The sequence below is a fragment of the Agelaius phoeniceus genome, chromosome 4, assembly GCF_051311805.1.
Source record: "Agelaius phoeniceus isolate bAgePho1 chromosome 4, bAgePho1.hap1, whole genome shotgun sequence".
Lineage (NCBI taxonomy): Eukaryota > Metazoa > Chordata > Aves > Passeriformes > Icteridae > Agelaius > Agelaius phoeniceus.
Genome location: NC_135268.1, coordinates 71,931,375 through 71,952,282, shown reverse-complemented (window position 1 = coordinate 71,952,282; position 20,908 = coordinate 71,931,375). Strand labels below are relative to the sequence as shown.

At 49.9% G+C, this 20,908-nt stretch overlaps 1 protein-coding gene across 2 annotated transcripts in view; it reads left to right on the top strand.

The window, feature by feature from the left end:
- The window catches only part of LZTS3 (leucine zipper tumor suppressor family member 3), a 54,975-nt gene extending 34,090 nt beyond the window's left edge, over positions 1-20,885 (top strand). For both annotated transcript variants that reach the window (XM_054632805.2, XM_077177864.1), the window contains exons 2-4: positions 8,401-8,892; positions 10,405-11,235; positions 12,695-20,885. In XM_054632805.2, the coding sequence (XP_054488780.2) occupies positions 8,440-8,892; positions 10,405-11,235; positions 12,695-13,408 (1,998 nt within the window). In that variant the 5' untranslated portion in view covers positions 8,401-8,439 and the 3' untranslated portion in view covers positions 13,409-20,885. The remainder of the gene's footprint in view (positions 1-8,400; positions 8,893-10,404; positions 11,236-12,694) is intronic.
- Positions 20,886-20,908: the final 23 nt, after the last annotated feature.

Here is a 20,908-nt window from a genome sequence, read left to right as displayed (position 1 = left end):
GATGGGACAGTCTGGTACTCATCATGTCCTTTGGTCAGCAAGTGCAATAGGGAAAGGGATATGGGATATGGGACAGCCTGGTACCCATCATGTCCTTTGGTCAGCAAGTGAAACAAGGAACAGGGATATGGGATATGGGATATGGGATGGGACAGTCTGGTACCCATCATGTCCTTCGGTCAGCAAGTGGAGCAAGGAGCAGGGATAAGGGATAGGGGATATGGGATGGGACAATCTGGTACCCATCATATCCTTTGGTGAGAAAGGGATATGGGATATGGGATATGGAATGGGACAGGCTGGTACCCATCATGTCCTTTGGTCAGCAAGTGAAACAAGGAACAGGGATATGGGATATGGGATATAGGATATGGGATATGGAATGGGACAGGCTGGTACCCATCATGTCCTTTGGTCAGCAAGTGAAACAAGGAACAGGGATATGGGATATGGGATATAGGATATGGGATATGGAATGGGACAGGCTAGTACCCAGAATGTCCCTTGACCACAACTGGAGGAAACTGGGACACGGCAGATGGGACAAGGGACAGGCCAGTTTGGTACCAGACATCCTCTGGCGGTCTCCAGGTGCCTCTGTGAGGCCCACAAATCCTGCCAGGACTCTCCTTGATGTGGGTCTGGGTTCTTGGCCACCCTCCCAAACCCTCTGGCATCGAGAATTGCAGTGAGTGGTTTAAGAGGGACCCTGGGGACACTCACAGCTGAGAGTGGGGAGCATCCCATGCTGGGGACATCCTGAACCAAGTGCTGCCACCCACTCCAGACCAGAGGAGCTCTGGGGATGCAGGAATCTGTCATCCAGGCTGTCCCTTGGCAGCTCAACAGAGCTCCCCGAAGGAGCTGCCTGGGCCTTTTCATCTCATCTCCTTTGTTTCAGCCTTATTATGTAAATAGCTGATGCGGCCCCCATAATGAGAAAGTCGTTTCCCAGAATACAAAAGGCTGTAATTATCTCATTAGCAGGAGGAAAGGAAATGCTTCTGAGCCGGCTCACTTTTATTTCCCACAGCAGCCCGAGGAAGCTCAGCCCCCAAAACGCCCCAAAACCCCCCCAAAACCGGGACCTGCCTGCCCCTAATGCTGCCCCCCCCTCTCTTCAGGAGAGAAAAGCAAAGTGTGATCCTCCTGTCCCAGAAATGGGATATGGGATATGGGATGGGACAGTCTGATACACACCATGTCCTTTGGTCAGAAAGTGCAACAGGGAAAGGGATATGGGATAAGGAATGGAACAGTCTGGTACCCACCATGTCCTTTGGTCAGAAAGTGGAGCAAGGAGCAGGGATATGGAATATGGGATATGGGATGTCCTTTGGTCAGAAAGTGCAACAGGGAAAGGGATATGGGGTATGGGATATGGGACATGGAATATGGAATATGGGATATGGGATGGGACAGTCTGGTACCCATCATGTCCTTTGGTCAGAAAGTGCAACAAGGAAAAGGGATATGGAATATGGGATATGGGATGGGACAATCTGATACCCACCATGTCCTTTGGTCAGAAAGTGGAGCAAGGAACTGGGATATGGGATATGGGATTGTACTGGGAGGGCTGAGGGCTTTGAACTTGGAACTTTCCAGTTATCCAGAGGATGCTGCAGGTCCCTGTGCAGACCCCTCAGTGCTCTCAGGTGCTGGGACAGGCATAGCTGGAAACTGGGGGGGTCACAGAGGGACAGGGTGGTCCCCACATTCCCAAATGTTCCTAGGCAGGATTGCCATGCTGGGCAGTTCAAGTCCAACCTCTGTGCTCCAGCAGGGTGCCCTAGGGCACATTACTCAGGATTGTGTCCAAAAGTAAATCCAATCATAAATCCTTTGCACAGAAAGATGGAAAATGTGCAGATACACAGCAGCCCCACAGCCCAAGAGGAGACTGAGGGTGGCTGCAAGGATCTGCCACTACTTGACCCTCCAACTGCCTTCCTGAGTTTGATTTTTAGCTCTGAATGGGGAGAAAAAGATCTGCAGTGCAGGGATAAATGGGAAAAGCGAGGTCTGTGACCTGGGGAAGGAGCAGGAGTTGTTCTTCTGAGTTCATTTGGCCTTTGGTTGTGGAAAAAGCTTGTGGTTGAAAAGCTGGAGATCTGCATGTTTTTGCAGACAGGTTCAAGTGTGTTCCTGTGGCAGAGGAAAACCTGGCAGCCACCAAGCCAGGATGGGGGCAAAGGAGTAGGAGGAGGTGCAGAAAAGAGCCACAAGAGTTACTTGAGGGCTGGAAAAAATGCCTGTGAGAGACGAGAAAAGCTCATTCTGTTCCCCTCTTCAGAATGAGCAACTTGAGAAAGGTGTAGGAGAACAGGAGGTGCTGGGCACTGGAGCCAGGTGGGAGGGGAGCTGTGGTGTCCTTGCCTCCTGAATAAATCCCAGTGGAGGAGCTCTCAGCCAGGTTTGGGACAGCACAGCCAGAAGGAGGTGGCAAGTGATGGCCTGTGACACACGGGAGGCAGAGCAGCAGCTGAGTGGCCTTTTTGGAGGAGAAAAGGTGAGGGAGAGGAAGAGGGATGTGACTGAAACTAAGAGGACAAGAGGGAACAGCCTCTACACAGGAGAGGTTTAGATTGGATATTTAGAAAAATTTCTTCATGGAAAGGGTGTCCAGGCCAGTGTTGGAGTCCCATCCCTGGAGGGATTTAAAAGCCATGGGGATGTGGCATTTGGGGACATGGTCAGTGGTGGCCCTGGCAGTGCTGTGGGAGCAGTTAGACCCCACAGTCTTAGAGGGTTTTTCTAAGCTGAGTAATTCAGTGATTCTATGATTCTACAAGTGCAAGTCTTGGGTTTCAGTGGTGGTTTTGCCCCAGGGTTTATTTGTTAACACCTCACTGGGCACAGGTGGCTTTGCTCCCTACAGGGTCTGTCTCACTGCTAACCCATTCCTGTCCCTCCCTTCCCACTCCACATCTCCTCCTGGATCAAGGTGAAATTATCACAGCCATTCTTTTTCCACCCTTTCCAACCTGCTCCACCACCCCAGGACATGTTGACTTTTTCTCCTCCAACCAAACCAGGCCAACCCCTTGGCATTGCTGCCAACAAACTGGCAGAGCCAACCTGAGCTGTAAACACAGGGCAGGTGCAGCCCTACCCCAACAATAACAACAGAGCAGGGTTCATAGTGTCACTAATTGCTCCCTCGTTAAACAAACAAACCTGACTAATGAAGGTCAGGGGCACACCTGTCACCAAAGTTGGCAAGAGAGGGAAGTTTTGACCTTCAGGTGCCTTTGTTGCCCGTGCTGGCAGCACCTCATGCCTGGGATGGGCACGGGTGCCAAGCCCTGCTTTGCTCTGGGGCCTTTGCTGGTGCCCAAGAGCCATGACTGATTCCCTTCCCTGATTCCTTCCCCTGATTCCCTTCTCCCTTCCCTGCTCCCCTGGCATGGTGCTGAGGTGTGTCTGTGTGTCTGCCTCCCCAAAGCCTTTGTTAGGAGAGTGTTAACAATTAACCTCCTCAGGCAGCAACAGAGCCAGGCCTCCATGATTTAGTCTTGGTTAACCATTTAGCTGCTTATCTCAGAGCGATTTTTCTTCTTTCTTAACTGGAAGGCATTCACTGAATGGTTTGGGTACAGCAAATTGGAAGGTGAAGTTGTTATTTTACAAATTTCTGTATTTACAATAACATCCAGGAGTGTCCTGGAGCTGCAGGCAGGGCTGGAAACCTTGGTAAGAGTTGGACATGCAGAGTTTGCCTGGCACAGCTGGGGAAAAGGACATTTCAGCCCAGATTTTCTGCATCAGGCATCAGAATATTGCTGCCTCCGAGGCGAGGAAAGGCCAAGTGGCCACAGCAGGTGGATGAGATGGGGAGGTGGTGCCATGGAAAGCTGCAGTTGGATGGGATGGGGAGGGGGTGCAATGTGGAGTGTGTGGATTCCAGTGTCCCTGCTCAGAGAAGGTCACCCAGCCATGCCCAAGGGTGACTCTGCTTTCCTCCTAAAGGATGGACTTGGGAATGAAATGCTGGTAAATGTCACAGACATCTTTTATGAAAAATCTTTTTTTTTTAGGATTTTTCTTTTTGAGAAGCTGAGAAGCTTCAAAAATAAAATGTGAACAATGGTTATCTGCTGCTGTGGAATGCAACAGGTGAATTTGTGATTGGTCTCATGCAGTTGTTTCTAATTAATGGCCAATCAAAGTGAGCTAGCTTAGACAGAGAGTCCGAGCCACAAGCCTTTGTTATCATTATTTCTTTTTCTATTCTTAGCCAGCCTTCTGATGAAATCCTCTCTTCTATTCTTTTAGTATAGTTTTAATCTAATATATATCATAAAATAATAAATCAAGCCTTCTGAAACATGGAGTGAGATCCTCATCTCTTGCCTCATCCTCAGACCCCTGCGAACACGGTCACAGGTAAAGGCAAACACTTGGCTTCCCTCAGCCTCCCTGTGCTCATGGACAGGCTCAGCACCCTTGGGAATCACAAACAAAGTTTGTGAAAAGTTCAAACATGAACTGCCATGGGAGGGAGGCAGTTCTCATGGAATAGTTTGGTTTGGAAGGGACCTTAAAGATTATCCAGTTCCAATCTCCTCCCATGGGCAGGGACACCTTCCACTGTCCCAGGTGGCTCCAAGCCCTGTCCAACCTGGCCTTGGACACTTCCAGGGATCCAGGGGCAGCCACAGCTGCTCTGGGCACCCTGTGCCAGGGCCTGCCCACCCTCAGTTAAGAATTTCTCCCCAGTATCCCACATAACCCTGCCCTGTCAGTCTGAAGCCATTCCCCTTGTCCTCTTGCCCCAGAGATGATGAGACTTAAGGAGAAGAAATGTCCTGGGGAAGTTTTTAGTCACACACTTCCCCATACCTGGAAGGAGAAAAAAAAGACTCTCCTGTTCTGTGCTGGAGCATGGCAATGTTATTCCTGTGCTCAAAATTTGATTTCACAGTTCAGCTGAGGAACAACCAATGTAAAACCTGACTGGGAACTGGAGCTGACCAGAAGATACAAACCCAGGGGTTGTTGTTCTCAGGCAAAAAATGGCCCTTTTTGGCAAACAAAGCTGTACTGTCAGGGAGCTCTTGGCACTTCTGGAATCTCCTTAATAACATATTTGTAACACTTGTCTGTATGCTCTGTTTATCAGATCCCGGGTTTGCAGTAAACACAAGCTAAGAACAAGGGGTTTTTTTTTCAGAATATTTTCTTGGATGATTCCCAGTTAAAAGAAAATGCTTCTTGTTGTGTTGGCCTTTTTTTTTTTTTTTTTCTTTTGGAAGGATCAAACTTTCCAGTGACCTCATCCCTGCCCTCAGAGAGTCAATGTAAATGTGCAAATGTCACCGTGAAATTTACCCAGTGAGGGAAAAGTAACCTGGATTTCTCCCTGGCTGGCTGGGGAGCACTGCAAGGAGACAGTGCCACTTCCTTGTCTGGAGCTGAGACCTTCCAGCACATCCCTCCCGTGGTGCCTGGTGTCCCATAAAAAGAAATCACAGCCTATAAAGATTCCCAAAGTCACTGAAAAGCAGGTTGTTCCTAAATTAGGAGGACAACAAGTCTTCCCTTGACTCATAAAATCCAAAGGCACCGTTGGTTGAGTGTGGCTTCAGGTGGGTGCTCTCCATCCTTCCTCATCACCCCACAGCCCAACCAAGTCTCCAGGTGCTCATTTTCTCTCCTGTGTTTTCCTGCTTTGGAATGTGGTTGGAGATTGTTTATCCAACATGTGAATTGTTTTTACTTAATGACAGATCACAGTCAGGCTGTGTCAGGACTCTGGAAGCAGTCACGAGTTTTTAATTAGTATCTTGTTAAGCCTTCTGTAAGATCCATTCTGTATTCTCTAGGATAGTTTTAGTATAATATCACATCATATCATAATAAATTATGCTGATGTTCTTTGGGAAGTGTCTTTAGGGGTGTGATGGGCTCATGAGCCTTTAAGTGCTGCTCAGAGCACGTGTCCAAATGTCACATGTCTCATACATGGCCAGACCTTGCCACTCCTTGCTGCTGGCAGGGGTTTTGTCACTTATGACCAATAAATACTCATGTTTTGGCTGTGGGGATCATGTGCTCGTGTGATCCTCCTTTACTGCCTGGTCTTTGGACTTTGATCAGGGAATGACATGAGATCATCTGCTGGGGACAGAGGTGCAAAATGCAGGGTGTCCTCAGCAGGGACCACAAAGTGCCCACTTAATGCTTGTTGATCGTAAAATCCCAGAAATGGGATTACAAATAAGCATAAAATCCCAGAATGGGCTGGGCTGGGTTGGGTTGGAAGGGACCTTAAATCCCATCTCAAGAGCTGTGTGTCCTCTCCCTCTGGCACAGCAGTTACCACATCTGCCACTCAGGCTGTACTTTGGTCAGGGCAGGGTGCTGGGAAAGGGTGAGGAGAAGCCTCCAGAAATGCAGTTTAATAAAAGCAAAGTTGAGCAGCACAGCCCCCGTGCTTTAACCTTTTTAATTCTTTTTCCATTCCGTTATTAGTGCAAATAGCAAGGCCCTGTGAGACACCACGTGGGAGCTGAGCTCCAGACCTCAGCTTGGTCTCCAGGGAAATAAACCCAGCTCTGCTTTACTCAGGGCTGAATGAGCATCCCTACCCCAAGGAGAGGGAGAACCCCACTGAAATGGGGATTTTCTCCATCTCCCCTTCTTGCTGGTCCTGCCTGACTGCTGCCATCCCTGAGCCTTTCTCCAAAGGGCATCACTATTTTTATCCCATCCACAGGGAAACCTGCAGCTTCTGCTGCCCTTAAGTCCTGCTTTAGTCTCCAGGCTGTCAGGATGGATTATCCTGGAAATCCTGGAAGTGAGGGTGCCTGAGACAAAAGAAAAGCATCAATTCTGGCCCATGGGGACTGAGTCAATGAACTCAGTAGGGCAGGTGGACAATGGTCAGCTGAGTGGCCACAGCTGTCCACAAGCCACTGGCCTTGCTCCTCCAGGTTTGGTTCAATCACTCAAAATTTGCAATGCACCTTCTCCCTTCCTTCAGGTAATGAGATCCTTGGCTGGTACAGGTTCAAATTCTCCATTATTCAATGAGGCAACAACAAAAAAAAAAAAGGTTGTTGTGGGTCTTTTATTTCCTTAAATAAGATTTTACACCTTTGTGTAAAAGCTAATGAAGAGCATCTAGACAGCTGAGAATTGGTCCCAAGGATAACTGGTCTCAGGACAACCCTAGTGAAAGACAACTTTTGAAACCATTATTTGCATGTTATCCATGTCCCATGGCCTAGTTTTGGCCAACCCAAGGCACAGCCTAAGAAGGAATCAAATGGAGAAGGGGAATAAAGATTTCAAAGAAAATTTTGGATGACACCTGCTCAAAAGCATCTTTTTAAAAGCTCAAGTTCAGGTGAGCTACAATCCCAAGAAAGAGATGGAAATTGTGTTGCTTAAACCTTGTGGTGTCATCCCTAAGGGATGTGCTGGAGGGAGTGATGTATGAACCAGGACCAGGAGACTTTCCATCCCTATGGGAACAAAAACTTACTCAAACCTCAGAAAAGTGACAGAAATAATTCAAGCTTGGGCACAGCAAATGGTTGTGTCTCACCAGTGCCATAGAGCTGTGCCTGTTAAAATCCATGCAACTCACTTCCCTGGGAACCACAACCCTTGGATTGAGATTAGGAACTCTTTGATAACAGTGGGTGGAGTTTGGGGAATGCTGCTCCTCCAAGGCATCTGGGGCTCCCACAGAAGAGGAGAACCCCAGCTGTGGTATTTGCTGGGTCCCCAGGACGAAGGAGGAATTGAGAATCTGACTCCATGTTCTTAGAAGGCTAATTTATATTATATGTGTTATATTATATTATATTATATTATATTATATTATATTATATTATATTATATTATATTATATTATATTATATTATATTATATTATATTATATTATATTATATTATACTATATTTACATTATATTATATTTACATTATATTACATTATATTATACTAAAACTATACTAAAAAATACAGAAAGGATCTTACAAAAGGCTTAACAAGATACTAATTAAAAAGTCCTGACTGCTTCCAGAGTCCCAACACAGCTGGCTGTGATTGGTCATTAAGTAAAAAACAATTCACATGTTGGATAAACACTCTCCAAACCACATTCCAAAGGAGAAAAACACAGGAGAGAAAAAATGAGATAATATTGTTTTTTTCCTTTTCCTCTGAGGCTTCTCAGTTTCCCAGGAGAAAATCCTGGGCAAAGAGATTTTTCAGAAAATATGACAGTGACAATCAGCAGGACATAATTTTGATCTGCAAAGGGCACGGCACTTTTTTTTCAGAAAACAGGGACAATCACCAGGACTTAATTTTGATCTGCAGAAGGGCACGGCAGACAAAAGCCACCTCTCTAACAACCCTTTTTTTCCCCCTCTCCTTCTCCCAGTGCCACTGAGCTGCGCCTCCACCTCACCCCTACGCTGCCATGGCCACGCTAGAGACGCTGCCCGTCCTCAGTGACCCGGCCTACCCCAGCCCGGAGAGCTTCCACGGCTTCGCCCCGCGCTACTCCCAGACCATCCCCCGGAGCACCATGGGGAGCGTGGGCAGCGGCGTGGCCAACGACCAGGAGTTCGCCATGAAGAGCGTGGGCACGCGCACGCAGAGCGGCGGCCGCCCCGCCGAGGGGCCGCGCAACGGCTACTCCGGGCGGGACATCCCCCACCGCTACTCGGGCGAGGAGAAGACCTACAAGTCGGAGAAAGTCTCCAACTCGCTCTACATCAACGGCGAGGCGCGCAAGAGCGAGAAGGTGAAGGTGGACATCTGCGGGAACGTGACCGCCAACAACGAGAAGAACCTGCCGCCGCCGCCGCCCCAGTACCGAGAGCCCGGTAACCCACCAAAGATTTTGCCAATTTCTGGCAAACTGGACCAGGTGAGCACCTCCTGGAGCAGCTGAGTGGCTGTGGCACTTGTCTGGAAGCACAGGCCAGGAGGCCTTGGGTGATGGGGCAGTCTTGATGGTCTTGTTTTTGTTTTGTACATTTTAATGTAGAGATGAGATAATTCTTACGTCTTTCAGGGGTGTTGTTAGTTCTCAAGGAACCCAAGAGCATGACCACAGGTCTTCCACACACAGCTCATTTAAGTCATTGGCTATTCCAGCTTCCCTGAGATGTTGTGCCTACCTCCCTGAAGGATGGGGAGGGAGCTGGAGTTGGCCCCTGTTTGTAGGTCCAGCATCTGAGTCCCACTCTTTTTTTTGTGTGTATTGTGCCTTTTATAGGCAGTTTCCAACCACCCATTGACACCTAAAGCTGTTGTTTGAAAGCAGCCACAAGCATCTGTTCCCAGTCCCAGTGCCCCTTGTGAGGGAAAAGGCTTGGGAACGTTATCTCCCAGCCCAGCCCATTCTCATGGCTCATACTGGCTTCAGGGAGCAAAATCTCCCAGGCCTGGAGGGACAGAGCCCCAGCAGTGCTTTATGTTGCCTGCTGCTCTGCTCCAGTGACTTCCATAATTTGTGTCCAGTATTATTTGTGCAGCATTTGGTGGTCTTTTCTCCTGGGTTGTTAATCCAAGAGCCCCTGCAGTTCATCTCAGTCTCACACTTGGTCTCCAGCCTCCAACCTGTTCAGTGGGGCTTATTCTGTTTCTCCTAAAAGGCATTTTCAAAATCCCTTTGCTTCCTGCAGTTTAATTTTCACCTAAAATCCAATCTGCAACGGGGGAGACTCAATCCCCTTTTGAGGACAATTTTGTTTCTAACGGTGCATTGATGGGGTGAGGAATGTGCAAGGCTTTAAAATCCTTTCTAAATCCCTTACAGTGGTGGTCTATTGTCCCCCAGCATTGCTTATGCCACAGAAAACACAAATTTCAAATGAAGAGCAGCTCCAGCATGTTCCTTGCCTGGTGTCACTGCTGTCACAGCTCCTACCTGCTCCTGTCTGAGGACAAGCAGGACATGAGGTCCCCACAGGCACAGGTCACTGCTGGCAGGAAGGAGATGTGATTCTCCTGAGGGTTGCTAATCCAAGGGTTCAATTCAGCTTTCAGCAAAAGGGCAATGCAACCTCAAGGCTAGAAATATAATCAGCAAAAATTAGAGTTATTTTGGTCAGGTCTGGTAAGCAAGGGGCAGCCCTACTTGTGACAAGCACTAAGAGAACCCAAGGAGTATTCTAGAGAAAAATCATGCAGGTTTGGGGTGAGTCATGCAGGTTTGGGGTGAAAAGATTGTTTCTTTTCATCTGAAGGAAGGGAAGACAGTGTTGCCCTTTGAGTGACCACAGGTCCCTCATGTGCAACCCCAAATGTGTAACAAGGTGGGATAAGGAGCCAGCCCAAGCTGCATGAGCCCCACCCTGCGCCGATGTGTCTCTTTTGTGTGTTGCTACCGAGCCTCCTGCCGTGTTTGATGCCTGCTCCTTTTTCCTTTTTGCAGAGCAATGAGCCCTTAGTTAGACCCTCAGCCTTTAAACCAGTAGTTCCTAAAAACTTCCATTCCATGCAGAACCTCTGCCCGCCGCAGAGCAACGGGATGGCAGAGAACAGAAAGAGCTTGAACCACGCCAACAGCAATAGCCCGTCCGCGCCCAAGGGCGGGCTCGACAAGAGCAGCCTTAACAGGACTACAAACCAGGGCGGGGGGCTCTCGGATTCGGGCCGTAACTCCCTGACCAGCCTGCCCACCTACGGCACGGGCTACAGCCAGCACGTGGGCCCCATGAGCGCCTCCACCAGCCACATCAACCGCATCGGGACCACCTACGTGGAGAAGAACATCGTGGGGTACAACGGGATATCTACCTCAGACAGCGGGCGGTCCTCGAGCAAGAGCACCTCGTCCTTCAGCAGGCTGAACCATCTCAACGAAACCATGCCTTTCCACTCGCCCTCGACCGATGACATCATCCAGGACCTGGAGGACAGGCTGTGGGAGAAGGAGCAGGAGGTGCTCCAGATGAGGAGGAACCTGGACAAGAGCGAGGCGGCCATCTTCCAGGTGTTCGAGGAGAAGCAGAAGATCTGGGAGAGGGAAATGGAGGACCTGAGGCAGAACTATGCCAACAAGTTGCAGCAGGTCTCCAAAAAGGCGCAGCGGGCTCAGCAGGCTCTGCAGCTCCAAATCTTCAAGCTCCAGCAGGAGAAAAAAAAACTCCAGGATGACATGGGACAACTCCTCCAGCAGCGAGAGGAGCTGGAGAAGAAATTTGTGGCTTTCAAGAAGGAGCAGGCTGAGTTTCTCCCAAAGATTGAAGAGACCAAGTGGGAGGTAAGAGCATTGTTGTAACAGGCCGTAAATGAGGTTTCCACAGTGGGATCTGGTGACCCAAAGTTCCTCCCACATGCCCACAGATAACAGCCGTGGGTTGGTGACCTCCAGGTAACAGGTGACACTTGTCACCTCACTTGTCTGAGTCCCAGGCCTGCTGATTTCAATTAAGCTAAAATAAACACAACTTTTTTGTGCACACCCTCCTGTGCTGGTTAATAATTTGACTTCACAGTCTGGTCACTCCAAGTCGTGACATTCAAATCCAGTTTCACGGAATACAGGTCTTTCCACACAGGTACTTGTGCCTGCCAAAAATGGGCTTTAGTCTATTTTAATTAAATTCTTTTACCATTTGCATTTGGGCAAACCTTGAAACCGGTTTTCAGATATTTGATTTTTTTAAAATTGAAGATATAAAAGCAACTGAGCTAAGAATGACATTGATAGAGCCATGTTTACCTCACATTTTCCATTGTAACTTTCCACACTTTCCATTGTACTTTATTTGGTTGTTAATAAGTTGATCTCTCTTAAAAGGCTGAAAGACACATTCTTCTTTCTAGTTCTCCTGTTGAGTCCTACATAACTTTTTCCTACTGTTTCTATTTTTAGAACATTTTATCAAGGTCTGTTTGTATAGCCAGTGCTAACATACCGTTTTTTCAGCTTGATCATGTGAAGAATTTTAATCCTTCCATGCACAGGCTAGAAACTTTAAATTTATTAAGAGTGCAGAGGCAAAACATAGTTCTAGAATCCAGACGACCTTATTCTGCTAATCCTGATGGAAAGTCAACGAAGCTGGGATTAATTAGGCTCTGAAATGTGCCGTTTGCAGATGTTCAGCAGAAGGTTTGGGATGGAGCCCCGCGGGTTTGTGGGTGGGAGAGGAAGATGAAGGCAGGAGCAAAGCATCGCTGGTGGGGACCACAGCACAGGGCTTGGCTGTTTGGGCAACTCCAGCTGGGAACAGCATCAGGTCCCTGAGGGAAAAAACACAGAGGTGGGGACAACTTCTAGGTCTGTGGCATGGTGAAGGCTGGGTCCTTGGGCAGGGTCTGTGGCACAGCGAAGGCTGGGTCCTTGGGCAGGGTCTGTGGCACAATGAAGGCTGGGTCCTTGGGCAGGGTCTGTGGCACGGTGAAGGCTGGGTCCTTGAGCAGGGTCTGTGGCATGGTGAAGGCTGGGTCCTTGGGCAGGGTCTGTGGCACGGTGAAGGCTGGGTCCTTGGGCAGGGTCTGTAGCACGGTGAAGGCTGGGTCCTTGGACAGGGTCTGTAGCACGGTGAAGGCTGGGTCCTTGGGCAGAGTCTGTGGCACTGTGAAGGCTGGGTCCTTGGGCAGGGTCTGTGGCACGGTGAAGGCTGGGTCCTTGGGCAGGGTCGTTTCATGGGCAGTTCAGGGGACAAGCAGCTCCTCGCTGCCACCCGCCAGCCTCACGAGTGCTCTCCCCACAGGTGTGCCAGAAGGCAGGTGAGATCTCCCTGCTCAAGCAGCAGCTGAAGGACTCCCAAGCCGACGTCTCCCAGAAGCTCAACGAGATTGTGGGCCTGCGGTCACAGCTCAAGGAAGGCAAGAACTTCCTACGGGAGAAAGAGGAGCAGATCCTCACCCTGAAGGACTCCTACAGCTCCAAGAGTGTCAACCTGGAGATCTGCGAGGGCGAGCTGCAGAGGAAGATGAGCGAGGTCCAGGTGCTGAGGGAAAAACTGAACCACTGTGAGCTGGAGGTCTCCGGCCTGAAGCGGACACTTGCCAGCATGGGGCCCGCGGGGTCTTTTGGCGGGGACCTCGGGGACAAGCTGCGGGGGGACCCGCTGGCCTGCGAGAGCGACGAGGCCAAGATGCAGCGGCAGAGCGAGGACAGCGTGAACAGCCTGAGGAGGGAGGTGGAGAGGCTGCAGACGGAGCTGAAGCTGGAGCGGCAGCAGCGGGAGCAGCAGGTGATGGACTTCGAGGAGGAGCGGCGCACGTGGCAGGAGGAGAAGGAGAAGGTCATCAAGTACCAGAAGCAGCTGCAGCTGAACTACGTGGAGATGTACCAGAAGAACCAGCTCCTGGAGCACAAGGTCAACGAGATGAACACCAAGGCCACCAGCCCCCCGCACACCGAGGAGAAGAAGACATGGACTCCCTCCAGGCTTGAGAGGATAGAGTCCACCGAGATCTGAGGGGGGCCGAGGTGACACGACAGAATTTTTTATTGCTGTGCATGTACTACCTACTCAAGCCAGAGATCTTCCGAAGGATAACGCGCTCCCGTGGGAGCGGTGTGAGCGTGCTCCCTCCAGGCTCCATCACCCTCACTCTCCATTTCTGTGCTCTGTAGGTACAATAACTGTGGATGTGCGTTGGTTTTCTATCGGCAATGCCACATCTCGGCTGGGGATTTTTCCTAGTACAGCTGGTGAGGGTCAATTGGCTCTTTGGTAATCTGCCCTGACTGTTACTTCACTAGAGGCTGCCACCCCCTCTCCTACAATTCACCCTTCTTTGGTTGGTTGTTTTGGAGGGTTGTATTTGGTTTCTTTGGTTTTCCAAGCATTTACGTGCAGCAAAACAGTTCAAAGTGGCAGGTTTGTTGTTTTCTGGGTTTGTTTTTTTTTTTTTTCCAGGACATTTTTAGCCACATTGGCTAATGGAGCGAAGCTCTTGGGATCATGAGCAAACTCAAGTGTTCTGCATCAAGTATCTTGTCCAGACGGTGGTCTTAGTGAAGTCAGTGCGAGCTTGGCCACTGATTTCAGTGAAACCAGACATATCTCTACCAGACAACTCCCTCTTGCCCTGGCTGCAAGAGGTTAGGACATCCTTGAGGAGCAGGATGAGCCTGTCCTGGTAAGAGAAGCCAACAAGGAATGATGTCCCAGCAGGAGCCTCTCTGGAGGCTCAGCAGAGCTTAACAAATGCTGCGTTTTCACTTCCTTGTGGTTTCCTCCTGCAGTTCCACTCCTCTCCCAGGCTGTAACCAACCCTGGGAGCAGAAACACCCTCCCACCTCTGCCTTGGCCCCCTTACTCTGTACCCAAGCTGGCTACAGCAAGAAAAAAGCTTGGAAATCCGAGCTAGTTTCCCTTCCCAACAGCCCTCTTACTTCCCAAAGTCAATGGAATCAAGGTTTGGGGAAGCCTCCAAACCCATGGGATGTTTATGCAAACTGAAGCTTTAGCAATCTGCCCCAGAAGTGGGCAATTGTGCCACCCTGTCCCCAAACGAGTGACACCTTGGTGCACTCTCTTGGGCCAGGGTCTGCTTAAAAACAGCACTCGAGCCTCACTCAGGAGTTGCAGGGGGGGCACAGCAGCATCACAGCTGGATTGCAGCGGTCAGCCTTCAGTTCTGCCATTCCAAACAGCACCCACAGCCATCCCACACCCCAGGGATGGAGAGAACAACTCGCAGGCCTAGCTCAAGAAAATACTCAGCTACTAACTCTGAGCATGAAAGAAGTCATAAGAGGGGGAAAATGCTTAAGATCACGCAAGTGCTTATGCCCTGGCAGAATAATAAACCAAATCCTACGTGCACAGTCACTGAGGCAGCAACACCTGGCATTCTGCTTGAAAAGGTGGGCAAGGTGAGCTCAGTTCTTCCTTCATGGACAGTTTTTTTACCACGAGTCACAATAAAGAGAAGAAAAATGTTTCAAAGTGGAGTTTGCACTGGCCAAAGGATCAATAGGAGTGGGGATTTTGGCTCTTTGCCCTGGGGAGCAGCTAGAAGAGAAAAGTTAGGATTAGCACTGGGATGTCTTGAAATGTCTGTGAGGTGACTCCAGGGCAAATTTGGCCAGATTAAATTTCATGTGCACACCAAGGAAGAACCTGAAGGCACTGAGGAACCGAAGACCTTCCAAACAAAAGCCCTGAAGCTGCACATTTTCCATGTTCTGTCTCCCCAAAGCTCTCCTGTTCACGACCAGGTGTGACCTTCAGTTTGAGAACAAACACTGTTATGATAAGCTCCAACCTGAGCAGAGTGGAGACTGCAGTTAGTCCCACCAGCCCAAGGCATGGGACAGTGCTACCAGCCAGGAGCTGGTGGTGGCTGCCAGACATCCCCAGAACCATTGAAAATGGAAAAGTGCCAAGATCAGGGCATTTCAAGATCCCAGTTGACAGCTCCTGTCTTTTCCCACCACTTTCTGCCCGTGTCTTTGGAGCTGGAAGAAGACAACTCATGGAAAACACCAGGGCAGCTCAGGCTAAGCCCCTTTCCCTGGACCAGCCATAAAAGGGAGGTTAGGTCAGGTCTGAGCACTGATGGGTGTGGGGAAGAGTCCTCCTGCAAGCCCTGAAGATCTCCAGCACTCTTGGACATCAGCCCAGCGAAGAAGGAGTGCAGCTGCCTGCCAGTGCCACACAGCTGCAGACTTTGCCATGGCAGGGCAAAATCCACATGCACCTGGCCAGGAAAATCCCAGAGCTTCCTCCATGTCATACTCCAGGCCTTCCAGACAGAATCAAACACCCCACAGTGGCAGGGTTGGAGATCTGGTGTCTCACCTCCCAAAGCAGATGTTTGGTGTCTGCTCTTGTGAAGATTGTTCACCTTGGAGGAGGAAAGGCCCCCTCCCTCCACCTTCCTCACTGCATCACATGGATCCAGAGCTTCAATCCAGATCTGAGACCTCGACTGTGGACATTCCCTGCATGACAGAGCCTTCCAGACACCCACTAAGACACTCTGCTGCTGGTTTCCCTCTCTTGGGATTCTCCCAGCATGACCCAAGCAGCACCCCCAGCTGTCCTGCAGAAACCATCCCACCCCTGCAATGGTGACAGAAAACACAGATGGTTTTGGGAGCCAAACTGCCACAAAGGATTCCTGTGCTTCAGGATTCCTCCCCACAACTGGATGTGCTGCTCCCCAGCAAGTCTTCTCCCCTGTTCCAGCCCTTTGCTCAGCAGAGATGCAGCAAAATTATGGTGAGACACCTGGATTCCTCTTGTTTGTGCCCAGGTGGAGCTCACCTGGCTCCTTTTACACTTTCACAAGTTGATGAAATCTCCCATCAAAAGCTTTGTTGAGGCTCTGGGGTCTTAGCCCTGGGTTAGGACAGCCAAGGGGTGCCAGGCTGGTGTTTGGGTGACATGTCCTGGGAATGGCCAAGGAGGCTGGCAGCATGTTCTTGGAGGCTCAGGCAGGGCTGATGAATTGTTTCTGTCCCATGGAATTCCACCCAGAGCTTGGGCTTGACCATCCCCCAGCTGTCTCCTGCACCTTGGAGCTAGTGGAATTCAGCTTGACATCCTGGCTCTCGTGTCATTCTCCAAGTGCTGCCCCCAAAATCCTCTCTAACCTGCCACTGGCCACCACCACAAGCTGTGGCCGTGAGGGTCTCAGCTCAGTTGCCCACACATGGGGTCAACCAGGGTATCTGGGATACCCAACACATGCATGAGCAAAGATTTTTGGGAGAGCCAGGCCAGTGGTGACAGTCCTGGAGCAGCTCTGGTGTTACAGGCCCCCCATGTACAGAGCCCAGTCATGCTCCAGGCACATCCACACAGCAAACAGAGGACACTGATCAGCTCCAGAGGCTTCCACCCATGAGGATGTGGCTAAGCAGGCTGTCCTGGTGCCAGGGAAGGTCTCACTCTGCAGTGAGCAGGGCTGCTTTGCTCCACCACCATTCCAAGGCTGGCTGCTACCACTGTCCCAGCAACCCAGCTGGGCTGATGCCAGCACTCCCCTCTCACCCCCAGGGTGATCACCACAACCAGGGCACGTTGTTGTGCCTCACACAGCCCCACTTGGCTCCTACCACTGTCTGCTGGCAGCTGGTGGCCCCAATCCTGCTGTCACTGGTGGTGGTCACTCACGTCTGGGTTTCCACACTCCAGAGAGGAATGGAATTGTTGCTCTAACACTGTTGTAACAGAGAGAAGTGTATTTGGATGTAAATAAGAGCCCAGCTCTGTGTGTTGATTAAAAGGAGACAAGAAGGCTCTGTGGCTTCTCTGTTGGCGAGCGGGGCCGAGCGCTGCACACGGGGTGCTCAGCACCCCGACCTGGGCCTGGCTGCACTGGCAATCTGGGCTGCAGCACCTCCCAGGAGAGCAATCCACTTGGGATTAGCTCAGCCTGGTGTCCCTCTGTCCTGCTCTGATGCTTGCTGTCACCCTCAGCCAGGTTTGCAATGGCCCCCCGGTTAAGGGTGCCCATCTGGTGTCACAGCCAGACTCCACACAGACAATGGTTCCCAGAGTGTCCCTCTGAGCTCTGCCCATGGCAAGGACCATCCTGCTCCCTCCTGCCCCATCAGTGGCACTTTATAGCTCGCTCAAGGCAGCGAGCTCACGAGCAACATGACCAAAGATCTCTGGAGAGCGCTGGGCTCCATGCCTGGGGCTGTGTCCCGGCTTTCCTGCAGAGACCTGAGGCTGGTGGGGGCTGGAAAAGGGGAATGAGAGCTGGGACTTGATTTCCCTGTGTCCCACCCAGGAATGTCTGCAGGTCCATAAGGGCCTTCTCTGTGAGAGATTGGACAGGATAGAAAGGGTGAGGTGATCATCCCCAGTTGGTGACACCAGTATCCTCCACAGCCATACCAGTTAGCTCCACACATTTCCCGTGGAGAATATGGCCCAGGGGCTGTCCCTAGGAGTTGGGATGGATGCCATTCCCTTTCTTCTTGAGGAGAAGAGAGGATGCACACCAAGTCATGCATCTTCTTGTCTTCAGGCAACTTCATGCCTCTCATCTTCAGAGCAATAGGTCAGCAGCAGACACCACTACAGGGTCCAGTCAATTGTTCTGGCTCAGTGGGAATTGTCCAGGAAAAGGAGCATCCTGAGAGCTGGTGGTCCTGCTGGCTGCCCCCTTGGTGTCCTCTCCACAGCTCACCCCAGGGCATTCTCAGCACCCTCCTCACCAAGGAACCAAACTCCCAGGTGAAGGCAGAGTGATCTTCACTTCTCCTGCTTGGGGTGTTGAAGGCATCTCCACCCACCTTTGCTCCAGGAAGGCTCCTAGACCTGGCAGGAGGCCACTGGGAGAGCTGTGCTCCTGCAGGTGGGTGTTCAGGTGGGTCTGGGCCTTGGGCAGATGCCTCTCAACTGTGCCTCTGCTCCCCAGCCATTCTCAGCCTTCTCCACTCCATCCCTGGGATGGAAGAGAGCCCAACTCGCTGTTAATTTAACCCAAACCTTCAGTTTAAGTCTTGAAACCCCTTTATATTCACTGTTCACCAAGACCCCTTGTAAAGATCTGCCCATGTGTTGCCTGCTGCTCCTCTGCCCCAGCTCTCCAGGCTCTCCTGCCTCCTTTCAGATCATCCCCATCCCACTGGAGCAGTCAGGGCCTCTCCCAGTGCTCTCCCAGGTACATCTGGACAAGCTGGAGCTACAGCCCCCACTGGGAATGGGTGATCCCAACCCTGCTCTCAGGAGCTTTCCAGAACACTGATCCTCTCCTCTCTGGCATCTCCATGGCAGCTCCATCAGCCCTGCTTTGCCTCCAAGGACAATCTGGCTTCCTGCTGAAGGACATTCCCATGGCCTGCAATCCTGTGGGATCATTGCATGGGGATTCACAACTTCACCACCAGCTCTGGAGCTCCCTGGTCCTTCCACCCTCTGGAAAAACAGGGGTTTGAGGGGTTTCTGACGTCCTTAGGGGCACACAGGACCCTGCAGTGGATCAGGGGGTTGGGATCACACCCAAGAGGATGTTCCATGCTGGCAGCACCAAGCTCCTGTATTTTCAGGGTAATCCTCCTCCCTGGTTCTCCCAGTGATGGGAATTGTGTCAGCTCTGGAGCCTGGACCACCAGGCTGTGTCCCCACAGCTCTTTCACAAATCTGTTTTCTCCAGCAGGAAGTCTCTGCTTTCTGTCCCAAAGCAATAGGAATTTCCAGGGAGATTTCAAAGGGACTTTTCCCAACTCTGACACCTGCAGGCCAGCCAACATTCCCGTGAGTACCTTCAGAGCTCCAGCCCTGGCCTCAACTCCTCTGGAAAGGGATGCAAGGTCCAGTCTGGCTCTAAACAACCACTTGGTGGCCCAGAGAGCCCAAAGCTTCCCACATCCAGCAGGTGTGACCCATCCTGTCACTGGGTCCCTGCAGCAGGTCTTCTCCACGTGGGAGCCACCTTCGGTGACAACCAGTGGGACACTGTGGCTCTGCCATTCCTGAGAGCCAAGCTGGGAGGAGAAGATGCCTTCACCCCATGACTGAAAGGAGCAGAACAGGGGCTGGCAGAGCTGGCAGGAGCATCCCAGCACCACCCAATGCTGCACCCCCGGCTGATGTGTCTATGCAGTCCCTTCCCAGGCAGAGCCCAGCCCAGGGCTCCTCCAAGGTGTCTTCGTTTGCACTCTCCAGGACCTGGAAATCGCTGTGAGCCCAGAGGAGCCGCACTGGGCACCACCCCAGGGAGGTTTTCCCTCGTCCCAAACCCGTTTTAGACGTGGCTGAGTGCAGCAGATGCAGAGCTGTCCCCCCAAAGCTGCCCCGGGGGGGTGTCCGACCTCACCAGCAATAACAGGAGCTCTGCTGGCCGTGTCCCACTGCAGCAGCTCCTGCGGGACACATCCCGCACTCCCCGAGTGTCACTCCAGCCCCAGCCTTGTGCTTTTCTTCCCTCTCGTTTTCTGATGCCTCGGTGGCTCCCTCTGTCTCTTTTTTTTCCCCTCTCTCTTTTTCTCTCTCTCTGACTGTGAATTCAAACCAGAAGTGTTCTGAACCCGACTCTGTTACTGTTCTGTCTCTGCGTCGACTGTTGCTGGTTCTCCGAACTGTGTTTAAACAGGATTTTGCATTAAAAAAACCCAAAAAAATCTAAAAAAACCTCAAAAAAAAAAACCTTAAAAAAAAAATCTAAAAAAAAAAAATCTTAAAAAAAAATCTAAAAAAAAATCCGAAAAAGGTAAAAAAATTCTTTTAAAAATCTAAAAAAAAAAAATCTGAAAAAGGTAAAAAAAAATCTTTAAAAAATAAAAAAAATCTTTTAAAAACCCTGAAAAAAAACTTTAAAAAATCAAAAAAAAAGAAATCTGAAAAAAAAACTTCAGAAAGTTCTTAAAAAAATTTTTAAAAGTCTAAAAAAAAAAAACTAAAAAAATTATTTAAAAATTAAAAAAAAATCTAAAAAACTATATTAAAATTCTAAAAAAAATTAAAATTTATAAATATATATATATATACTTGGAAAAAAATAATAAAAATATTTAAAAAAAAGAACTCCATAAAGTCGGGTGTCTCTCCTGTCCACTTGGTCACTTCCAAACACTGTTGTCTTGACTTTGCCTCTGGTTAAGTGTATTTAAAGACAAAAGGTTGAACAAAAAAAAAAAAAAATAAAATAAAAAGAAAAAAAGAGGTAACACTCACTATTCTGGGATTTTTGTACAGCAAAGGTGTATCTGTTTCAGAGGTTCTTGTTAAAACTCCACCACAATTTCCAATTCCCTGCTGGCCTGTTGTCTGTTCCCATTGGGTTATCCAGATGTGAAGAGCTCCTGCCTTTGCCATTTTCTACAGTGAATAAATATATAAATATATCTGTACAGAGGTATGTATATATATAAATAGACATGCAGATCTATATGTATACGTATCTCCAGCTCTCCTCTCTCCACCTGACTGTGAAGGATTTTTATTGGGCAAAAATAAAATGGAGAAAGGCCCCGTTTTAAAAACAGGACTGCGTGGTTTGTGTGTGTC